Source organism: Medicago truncatula, chromosome 8 (genome assembly GCF_003473485.1).
Source record: "Medicago truncatula cultivar Jemalong A17 chromosome 8, MtrunA17r5.0-ANR, whole genome shotgun sequence".
Classification (NCBI taxonomy): domain Eukaryota; kingdom Viridiplantae; phylum Streptophyta; class Magnoliopsida; order Fabales; family Fabaceae; genus Medicago; species Medicago truncatula.
Genome location: NC_053049.1, coordinates 36799032 through 36811485, shown reverse-complemented (window position 1 = coordinate 36811485; position 12454 = coordinate 36799032). Strand labels below are relative to the sequence as shown.

Below are 12454 nucleotides of genomic sequence, written 5' to 3'. Positions count from 1 at the left end.
TTTCTAAAACTACTCAAATTCTTTCCAATTCTCACCAATTCCATTTTCACGATTTGCAACTCAATCATCTCCACTTTATCACATATAAGTAGTTTTACTCATTTATAATCATAATGTTAGTTTGTGTAGTTTTTTTTGTTGTAAATTTTGGTAGTTTGCATGTGGTTAAGGTTGATGTTGAAATTGAACTTTTGGTAGATTACATGTGTAGATTATGATGTTATAGATGAATGTAGTTGCTGTGAATGTTGTTTACAATATGGTTTTGAATGGTGTCAAATTAACACAATGATAATATGTTTGATACTTTGTACACAAAGTGTTTGACAAAATACCCAAATGAGAATTGCATTGATTATTTACTTAGCTTATGTAGTTATAGATAATTGTAGTTGATGGGAATAATGTTTAGATTATATGTGGTTTTGAATGGTATTTATATTATGTTGTAAATGTTGTTTAGATTGTGTTGTGAATTGTGTTATGCTAATTTTCTTTGTTCAATTATGTTAATTTTTTAGAAGGGTTAATAGTGTTTTTCACCCCTGTAATATATGTCATTTTCGGTTTTCGCCCTTATAAAATTTTCGATTTGATTTGCATCATTGTAAAATTTTTATTTTCCGGAAAACACCCCTAATAGGCCATTTTCAGAATTTTTTTCAAGATATTTTGGTTTTTGAATGGCCTATTAGGGGTGTTTTGCGGAAAATAAAATTTTTACGAGGGTGCAAATCAAACCGAAAATTTTATATGGGCGAAAATCGGAAATGACATATATTACAGGGGTGAAAAACACTATTAACCCTTTTTAAAAATTATGTGTAGATATGTCTGATCCGAAGTAGGGACAGCAATTGATCCATCTAGGATGACATCTGGTAGACTTGCTATGACTAAAGAGGGGAAGAAGTAGAGGTCGGATGGCAGATGGTGAAGGGAGTTCTCAGGCTATAGAGCCTACACAGTCACAAATGGTTGACCCGACGCAATACCTGAATTATCAGGATTAGGTACACGATGACACTGATGGTGGTTATGATGACCAACATATTCTGGATGGTGGCGATGTTCAGCATGCGAGGATGATGTTGTGCCTATATTAGACGTGGATGAAATTGCAGCTCAGACATCCCCACATATATTACCTTATCAGCCTCCCTTTTTTGAAGGACCTCTCGATACGGGTGAAGTTATGGTGCATAAGGAAATTCTTATGCACCCTACATAAATCCAGAAATGAGGAGGGATGACATTGACATACCTTTACCACTATCTATCTGAGGTCTCTTTGCCTAATGGCAAAGCTCTTGTGGGATGTATTACACTGCTCATGGTAACAAATTGTATAACACTTTTGAACCTTAACATTTTTTTTTGTTTTTTTTTCTTGGTAATAACTTATAAATGTGATTTGTTTGGTTTGTGCAAGGATGGTTTTTTGCGCATTTTCTCATTTTTCCAGTGTTCATGAAAATACAAATTATATCCAAAACTATCTGATTGCGGCCAAATGGGTGATACAAAGGGGTCATCGAGAGGGGTTGGCATATCGTTTATTGCTTGATGGTCTGGGGTTTGATGACATCACCTGCATGTCGTACGAAGAACACAGGGAGATTTAGGATTTTGAGGAGATATTTTGGTATTCAGGATGGATCATGTGCGGTGTTGACAAGGTGTATCGTCACTTGCCTGAGAGAGTTAAACGACGGTATGGATACGTGCATGACATCCCTAGACCTCCGGCGGATGTTGTTTAGATGTGAGATACTCATATTGTGCAGGCTTTCATCAACTTTTGTACCCACACCATTAAGCAGAACAGTTGGGGTAATCCGACAGAAGAAACGCCATGCATGGCGGATGGATATATGCTATGGTACACTAGGGCGTCTCACTCTCAGATTTTGCCACCTATTGCACTATATATGTTAGGGAGCATATAGCACCGGTATTGACTAGGAGGCGAGTCTAGAGGTCGAGGAGGCAGCATGCCGAGCAGTTTCAATAGCGGCAAGAAGAGTAGGAGGGAGGGGTTGATGTTTAGGACTGATGTTAAGCCTCATGTTTATGACTTATTTTTAGTTTTTGTGGCATTTGTTGCTTTCTTGTAAATTTTCATGACATTGGTTTCTTGTATTTCGATGACATTTGTTAGTTTTCGTATCATATTTTTAATTTAAATGATGTTGGTAATTTCCGTTTATTTTAGTTTCATGATTTGGTATTGAAACAATGTGTTTACAACTTGTTAAAACACACATAACAAGTTATGGATCATATGTTTCTCCCAATTCAGAAATTCAGGACGCATCGGCAGTTAAGTGTCGAGGAAAAAGGGACTCAACAACAGTTAACTATCGATAATTTTCAACCTGACGACAACTAACTGTCAAAAAGTATTTACCTTTTTTTACTAGTATTTTTCAACCTTAACACAAGTGGGAACATAAATTTTTTGTAGTTCTTACATGTGATCTATGAAAAACTAGTTGCATTTTATTTTCTTATTTTCTCTTTTTTCCGTTTTTCCTTCTTTCCTTTAGCATAGATTGATTTAATTGATTGTCGTAGAGCCTATCATCATTAATATTGTTAAATTGTACTCCATTTTTAAATAAAAAATGTGACATACTTCAGCATACATTAGTTTAATTGTATAGTACTAGTATGAGACAAGGAGTTATTTTTAATTTAACGTGTAGGACCTCAGTGGATGAGTGTTGATAATATAGCTTATTGGACAAGAACATTGATGTTTTGTTTCCACACCGGCAGAATTCAGTGTCCAACCATTCAGCCCTCGTAGTACTCTTTTTTATGGTGTTTGGGATTCGAAACCTTAATGTTGTATATATTATGTATTATTTTTATTAACTGAACTAAACTTACGGAATACATTTAATATAGTTTATAAAAAAATATATTGAAAATGGTGAAGATAATTACTCCCTCAATTCCATATCTCTTCAATAATTAATGTTTAATTGAATTTTAAAACGACAAGTAACTAGCAGCACAGATTTTCTAAAACAATAATTACTCCCTCAATTCCATATCTCTTCAATAATTAATGTTTAATTGAATTTTAAAACGACAAGTAACCAGGAACACAAATTTTCTAAAACAATTAAGCAAATTGGAACACAAGTTTTCTGTAAATGTGACAATTAAAAAGTAATGAAGGAGTGTGTATTTAGATAAATCAATAATTATATTGTTGAATTGAAATATAAACGAACAAGTAAGTAGGCCTATTTGCGTGCATCCTATCACTTGAATTCAAGTCTCAACTTCCACAATTGCTAAGTTATAAATACAATTGTAAAATTCTTATTGAGGTTTATGGTTTTTTTAGACCTTGCATGAGATGTGCTTCCCCTAATCTATTTTTCTTCTATGATATTTTTTTTTTAATAAATCCTATATTTATAAAACAAATGGATTACACGTTGCTGTTGACACAAGTTAAAAGTTCTTTTACTTAGATAGATGTGATTTGTGTTATGGTATGAAATTATGCAATCGATGAGGTTATACATAAATTTTATTATAAACCCTCATCAAAGTTGATGATTCTCTCAAACTTTACATGGGAATGTGTATGCTCTGATCTAAAAAAAAAATTATTCTAAAAAAATGAACCACACATTTAAATTAAGAGGAATACTTCTTTGGTCAAAATCATAAGTAATTTTTAATTGACACACATATGATAAAAAGATAAAAGAAGAAAGACTTAAATATATGTTATTTAACATAATTAAATAACATATATTTTTATATGTGTGGTCGTGACCAAGTAAAAGATATTACAACCCAACTGATTTTAGTTAAAAAGATAAGAAGTTTGAAATTTTAAGTTTAAACTTAGACGAATAAATAAATACTCATTTAAAAATTAATTATTAACATTTGTCATTAGAAAAATAATATGAGAAAGAGTTAAATTCTTAATACTTTTCGAAACGATAGGTACGTGGATAGAGTATTTTTTAAAGAAACTGATGCCGCCTAATGCAAACTGTGGAGTAATACACATTTGCTGGATAGCAATAATTCAAGGTGCCGACAAAACTTTCCAGTTTGGGTACCATTTTATTGTAAAGGACAAATAAATTACTACTGCAAGAAACATGTAATAAAACATAAAAAAAAGGGGAAAACAAAATATATTTTAAGGGCAGAGGAACATGTAATAGAGAAGGGTTCCCTCAAAAAAAAAAAAAAAAGTAATAGAGAAGGGAATAAAAGAGTCAACAAGTCCTGTCCATCGACAAAAATGGTAAATAATTAGATCAAACGTTATGATTAGGATTTGAACCTCCACATCTTACCCTAAAACACTCTTAAGTATTTTAAATTAAAAATTATTCTTTAGAAAAGTTGGATACTTTAATTTTCAATATATTAAGTACCCAAAATTTCATAAAAACTATTGGGAGCAATCGTTATTTTCCATATAGAAACAAACTTTTTCCATGACATAAGAAGCTTTGTGTTCAATGTCCTGCAGAAAAGCTGCTAGAAAAGCTGCAAAGAAATCACAAACAGCAACCTTTTCTGGCAATTGTTCACATAAAACTGTTTAGTTCACACATATTATAGCTCTGTTTGACAAGGTCAAAAAGTTAGCTTATAGCATATAGATTATAAACTCGTATAACAAAAATCTTATTTGATAAGAGTAGTGATATATGTACAACCATTTGGTACAATTTTGATGACAACTTTCATTTGCTTTCTTCTTATTGGTCCAAAACAATAGAGAGAAAAAGGAAGAGAGAAAATAAGAATATAATGTGAGTATGAGAGAGAAAGTTGTCAAAAAAGTTGTAATAAAGTGGTTGTACAAATATCATTTCTCATTTGATAATGATCTTTTTACAACGAGCTTATAGCTTATTTCATGAACTTATAGCTTATTTTTTAGAAGTTATTTCAAGTAGCGTTTGAGCTTATAGCTTATCACTTTTTGTTTCATTTCTACCCTTATGATTTTAATTAAAAACCCATATTTACCCTTTATAAATTTAAAACTAAGGTAATATGCTTTCAATGCTTTTCCTTGATCCTAGTAGCACACAGATGACTAACGTTTCCACTTTCTAGTGGTAGTGTCCAAGGTTTTACAACTCGAGAGTTTACCTCAACTTATTTTATCTAGGTAAACTCGACTCGAGAACTCGTACGAGATTATCTAAAATTAAAATTAAATAATATTTATTATTTACATGACATATGTAAACTAATAGTCCAATAGTGCAAAATATGACTAAATTATAAAGGTTTTCATCCACCATAATAAAACATTATGTTCAACTAAACATCAAAATACAAAATTAACTTGCAAAATCATAAGTCTCTTAAGTCTTAACCATCCAAAAAGGCAAGTTTCACAAGTTCCTAATGTTGTTAATAAAACTATCCAAAAAAATTAGACTTACATTCCAATTTTACTCGAGTTTACGCGATATTACCGAGCTTGACCAATTTAACTCAAGTCAAAGTCGTCAAACATTCCGATTTTACCAGAAATCGAATTTACCTCCAAGTTGACACGATTTTGGTGCCTAAAAACATAAACTCTCGGTAAACTCGACGAGTTAACATTCAATTTGTGGAACATCGGTAGTACCTATGTGCAAGTGACACAATTTTTGTTTTGTTTAAAAGCAAATTGCACTCACCTCTCCTCTGATTTTATTAAAAGACATTTACAGCCCTCTAGTTTGGAAAAAATGTAAACTCCCTTAGGTTAACACTGTTAACTAACATTTTCTATCTCCACTACTTGTCTCTTTAACATCGAAAGTTATACCCTAATTTGCTTTCTCTGCTAAAAGTTAGGAATTAATATGAAACGCTGTCACCGACCTTTTATCACTTTTCCACCGAAACAAAACTAGCCTCACACGTTCCTTTTCTGATGTGCAAACGTGTTCCTTTTTGTTTGATTGAGAAAAATCAAAACTCATTTTATGCATTATTATAGAAACAGCCATGTCTTGCTGTATGTAAACATGGTTATAACCGTTCTTATCCTGACAAGAATTCAAGTTAACATTTATTCATGAATCTATCGGCCCACTTAGTTGAAAGTCTTTCAGAAATTATAGCCACCACCTACCGTGATTTCCAACCAAGGACTAGATCTAATTTGTTAACATTTATTCATGAATCTATCGGGAACAAAACTCTCGCGAGAAATAGTATTGCTCTTATTTAAATGAACTTGTGCTCTTTGTAATCGTTTATTTACTTCTACTATGTGTTCAAGGATATTAAACCCTACGAATTCTTTATATATTAATTTCATCCTTAATTTAGCAAATTGTTGATTATTTTCTACCATTCTAGCATGTTGTTGCCAAGTTCTTTATATAGTTTGATTTATTCGGATAAAGTCATTATTTTAAAATTATGTCGTTAATTGATTCTTTTCTAATAGTGAAACCCAAAATCCTCTTTTATCCGTGTGCTTCTCTCAATATCACGGATTTGATTCTGAGTTTGACTTCTTTAAAAAACATAATAAAAAGTTTATCCACTAAAAATGAGTTCAAAATCAGATTTCTAGATCCACATTTAAAACTAAAAATCAGATTTCTACTAATCAGAGGTTTGGTCTGAAGTTAAGTAAAGTTTGATAAAAAATTATCCCCGCCAAAAATCAAACTCGTATTCTTCCGAAATGATTCATCCAACAAAGGATGTAAAAATTTTATAATATTCAAAAAATCATTTAAAAAGATAATGTTTAAAATAATTAAAAAAAATTGAATTTAGCATAAACTAATATTGCATGCTAAATTTATGGGAAATGTTAACCAATGTCCCGGAGCACTGGGGCACTGGTTAAGGGCCTTAAATGATAAGTTTTTATGAAAATTTGTGTAATGAGTGCATTGGAAATTGAAAACTTTGACATTTTTAAAGAATAATTTCTTAATTTAGCATGTTTAAAGAGTGCCTTCGGGGAACTCTTTAACAAAAACCGAAATTTATTTATAAGGAACAAACTTGTCATTTTTTCTAGGAGAACCAAAAAAAACTTGTTATATTCATGTGAGTTTAACTAGTACACTTCGTCGGTGTACGTATAACTTTTCTACATATACATTCAACTATATATTGACACATCAATTAATAAATATGGTAATTTGTCAAAAAAATTAATAAATATAACAAATCATGTATTTTTATATTCAATAATTGACGTGACAATATATTAATATATGTATGTCTAAAATAATTATACAACGACAAAGTATACTAATTACTCTAATTAAAGTGTGCACAATTTTTTTAAAGGATGCACAAAAATCTTACGAATTACCGCTTAAATTAAGAATGAAATTTCTCTTCCTATCTATCCACGTTGCGTGTGTGTGGATTAACAAGATATATATAGTGATTTTCATATAATATATTCCTATCTCCTTCTGTCAAAAAACATAATCTCGTGCCTCGTGGCCTCGTGCAGACATAATTCAATAATAAATAGTAGGGCTCCCTAAATAGTACTAGAGAAAATTGATCAGCAATTATTTCCCCTCAAAAAAAATTCAGCAGCAATGGAAGGTGTTGAAGTCGAACGGCCTTTGAAACTTCACATGCTTCCATTTCTATCACCTGGTCATATGATTCCTTTGGGTGACATAGCAGCTCTGTTTGCATCCCATGGCCAACAAGTCACGATCATCACCACTCCCTCCAATGCTCATTTCTTTACCAAATCTCTCTCCTCTGTCGATCCGTTCTTCCTCCGCCTTCACACCATCGACTTCCCCTCCCAGCAAGTCGACCTCTCCGACGGAGTTGAATCATTGTCCTCCACCGATGACCCTGCCACCATGGCCAAGATATGCAAAGGTGCAATGCTCCTCCATGAACCCATTAGAGAATTTGTGGAGAAGGATGAACCTGACTACATCATTGCCGACTGTGTATACCCTTGGATTAATGACTTGACCAATAAGCCTCATATCTCCACCATTGCCTTCACCGGATACTCTCTCTTTACAGTATCCCTTATAGAATCCCTAAGAATAAACCGTTCTTATCCTGGCAAGAATTCAAGTTCGAGTTCGTTCGTTGTTCCAGACTTTCCTCATTCTATCACCTTTTGCTCAACACCACCAAAGATATTCATCGCATATGAGGAAAGGATGCTTGAGACAATCCGTAAAAGTAAGGGACTCATCATTAACAGCTTTGCTGAACTTGATGGTGAAGATTGCATCAAATACCATGAGAAAACCATGGGTTATAAGGCTTGGCATCTTGGTCCAGCTAGTCTTATTCGCAAAACTTTTGAAGAGAAATCCATGAGGGGAAATGAGAGTGTGGTTAGTGCCCAAGAGTGTCTAAGTTGGCTCAATTCAAAGGAAGAAAATTCAGTGTTATACATATGTTTTGGGAGTATCTCTTATTTCTCTGATAAACAACTTTATGAGATTGCGAGCGGAATAGAAAATTCAGGTCACGAATTTGTATGGGTTGTTCCTGAGAAGAAGGGGAAAGAAGATGAGAGTGAAGAGGAGAAAGAAAAGTGGTTGCCAAAAGGATTCGAAGAGAGAAATATTGGAAATAAGAAAGGTTTTATCATTAGGGGGTGGGCCCCACAAGTAATGATTTTAAGCCACACTGTTGTGGGCGCATTCATGACACATTGCGGGTGGAACTCCACCGCTGAGGCGGTTAGTGCAGGGATTCCGATGATTACGTGGCCAGTGCGAGGAGAACAATTCTATAATGAAAAACTCATAAGTGTTGTGCGAGGGATTGGGGTGGAGGTTGGTGCATCAGAGTGGGCTCTACATGGTTTTCAAGAAAAAGAGAAAGTGGTGAGTAGACATAGTATAGAAAAAGCTGTGAGGAGATTGATGGACGATGGTGATGAAGCAAAGGAAATCAGACGACGTGCTCAAGAGTTTGGGAGAAAGGCTGCACAAGCTGTTCAAGAAGGCGGGTCTTCTCATAACAATTTGTTGACTTTGATTGACGATCTTCAAAGATTGAGAGACCGCAAACCACTTGAATAATTCAAATCTTATTATTATGTATATTCAACTAATTTGAAACCCATCCCCGCATTGAAAATTTGTGTTGAATGTTATATATATATATATATATATATATATATATATATATTAATTTATGTTGATAATATTTGTTGCAAAAATAAATAGTACATGTCAAAATGTATTATATCTTATATCTTATCTTATGTATAATAAAGGGAATACACATATCTTTGAGTGATTTCTTTTATTCCATTGTTTCCCTTCATTTAATTTATTTTATCATTTTAGGCTTTATGGTTTACCGGTGTCAAAGTAGGTCTCACTATGATATACATGCAAAGGATTCTATTAAAAAAGCACTTACTTGTAATCACCTAAATCAATTTAAACGAAAAATAAAACATGTGTTAAAATAGAAACTTTTGTTTCATAACTTACGAAAGAATTAACATAGAGCAATGCTATATATAGCGAGAATGAATCTCGCGAAATTTACACGAAAGCTACTGTTTAAGTTATGACTTTCTTTGTCTTGCTAAATATCATTTAACAAGGGATTCCAACCAAAAACCAGACTCTATCCATGCATTCTAGCTATTCTCCCGTCCTCCATTCAGAACAAACACTCTTAAAAAATTCTGATCGTGAATATTATAGTAGAAAATGAAGGGAGAGGAGATGGAAGAGAACAAAGACTTTCAATTTGTGGCAACTGATTCATAGTCGGAGAGTTGGAGTGCAACTCAGTCTCTACGGCGGTGACGACGAGAGGTTTTGTAATGAAACAGCGGTGACAAATAACAGAAAAAGGAACGGTGACGAATAACACAACTCACTAACGACGACAAAGGAACGGTGACGACGAACGACGACAAAGGAAAGGCGACACCTAACTACAGCAAAGGAAATGTGATAAATAATATGATGACAATTGAGATGAGAGGAACAAAGACATACACTTTTGGTGGTGGGAACATTACAAATGTGGGAGCACATTGATAGATATTTGGCAAGTATACCAAAAGTTATCGAAGTAGTAATAAAGTTCGTATCCACGAAGACCGTTGTTAATTTCTACTTAGCAAGTTCGTTAAAATAAAGGATGTAATAAATTTATGGGTTGTCATAGACAGCTGAATTTGATGCATAAAATGTAAATGAGATGCAATTAAATTGGTTTGGAATTTATATATATCTTGTGAATCAAAACGTGAATCTTGTGAACTAGTTGTTTTCTTTTTCAACAAGCATGTTACGTTTTTTCTCTTGGGTCAACATCATGAAGTTTTGGTCAAAGCCCAATTAATTCTACTCATGCGCCTCCATGCTACTTTGTGTGGTCTTTTTCTTTTGTTTCAACTTGTTATCATATTCCTTGGCCAATCACATTCATTGTAAAACCATGTTTTTGTTTCATTCTCTTTACTAGCCACTAATTGACCAATAATAATAGTAATAATACACTAGTTGACTCAATAATAAGAAAATGATAATTTATTTAAAATGACTCTAAATTAAGTACTAAATTAATAAAACTAGAATAAAAATTTAATTAAAAAGACTCTAAAAATGTGATATGACGGACTGTCACCACACATAAACGTTGTCTGGTTTGGATTTTAGTTAAATCCACAAAAATGAGGAAGCAAGACGAAGAAACGGCAGCGACGAGTGGGAGAGGCGATGAACGTGATTTGTTTTAACCGGAGTGGAAGATACCGTGGAACTAAGTAAGGTAAAGCGGTTGTTGTCTATGGAAGAAGAACATGTTAAACATTTGAAATGAAAAATTGGAGAGAGAAACAAACATACGTGTCATAGAATAATTGAATTAAAATAGGCAATCGGAAGCCGACACTGTTGGTGATGGTCTCTCTCAATATATATATATATAGAGATATTTAATAATATTGTTGCAAACATACACTACTTATGTAAGGTGACGTCTAGGGTGAACCACCAACCATGTGGTTCATGGTGAATCATGAATAAAAACCATCAAATCATGTTGTTATACCAGATCTTTTGATGTACGTCACACATGGAATAATTTTTCATTCTTTCTTCTACCTTCCTTGGTGCACTCAACTACCGCGATCACCTCCCAAATTACCATATTCTAAGAAGAGTTTTGAATTGCAAATTACATCTCAAATGCAAGTATTACAATTTTAGTTTCATCTTGATTTATTTTCTATGACGACGGTAAACGAATTTCAAATCCAAGAAATCTTTGAAAATGTTGAGTGATATTCTTTTTAGCAACACCTGTTAATTTCATCCAATCTAGCAATAACTGTGTTAACATGCATAATTAACCTAACAATTAAATTTTGTGCGGAATTTTAAGAAATGAAAGAAATTTTAAATGAAAAAATGTTGGAATTAAAATGGGGATTTTGGGAATAAACTGTGTGTCAATGAATGAGAGGAAGCAATTGTCCGTTGTGTAGCAGCAACAGTGTAATCTCCTAGGAGAGAGAACGTGGATGCATAGAGGAAATATGAAATATGAACGTGGATGCAATGGGAACCCCTAAAAAGTGAATGGTAAAGAACCATTAGAGAAATCTAAGAATTTCACAATACATAGCAACTTATCATGATTTATACCACCATAATAGATAGAAGATTTCCTCAAATTAATCGCTTGGCCAGAACAATTAGCATAGGAAGTAAACAGTTCTTTCAAAGCCACAAGACTAGACATCTTTCCCTTACAATACACCATTATATCATCTACATAGAGACAATGTGATGGAATTTTAGCATTCCTGGAAGCACTAATAAGATCAACCTTCCCTTCCTCCACCAATTTAGTAATTCCTCTACTAAGGACTTCTTCTGCAATGCAGAATAAGAGAGGAGACAGTGGATCTCCTTGTTTGACTCCTCTTTTGCACTTGAAGTATCCTTCTTGCCTGCCATTAATACAAATTGAGATGTTGGCTAAGTTGAGAATGGTAAGTATCCAATCACAGAAAACTTGATTAAAACCAAACTTTTTCAAAACTGCAATCAGAAAATCCCAATTAAGGGTATGAAAAGCTTTTGAGATGTCTATCTTCATTGCAATATTCCCACCAAAGCACTTGTTGTCAAGAACATTAACTGCTTCAGAAGCCAAATCAATGCAATCTTTAATGTTCCTGCCTCTAATGAAGCCTCTTTGTTCTTTAGAAATAATACTAGGTAAGATTTTGGCCAGTCTGTCAGCTAGAACCTTTGTAATAATCTTAAACTTAAAATTCGCAAGAGCAATGGGTCTAAACTGATCAATGGTACCTGCATTAGGGTTCTTGAGAATTAGGATCAAGGAATTAGCATTAAAATTGTTAGGAAGCCAACCAGAATGAAAGAATTGAGTGACAACAACAATGACATCTTTGTTGACAATTTCCCAGTGAGTTTGGAAGAATACT

At 33.3% G+C, this 12454-nt stretch overlaps 1 protein-coding gene across 1 annotated transcript; it reads left to right on the top strand.

The window, feature by feature from the left end:
* The first annotated feature begins 7458 nt into the window (after nt 1-7458).
* Nucleotides 7459-9266, top strand: LOC25500973 (scopoletin glucosyltransferase). The gene has a single exon (XM_013589510.3). The coding sequence runs from the start codon at nt 7581-7583 to the stop codon at nt 9048-9050; it is 1470 nt and encodes a 489-aa protein (XP_013444964.2). The 5' UTR covers nt 7459-7580; the 3' UTR covers nt 9051-9266.
* The last annotated feature ends 3188 nt before the right edge of the window (nt 9267-12454 follow it).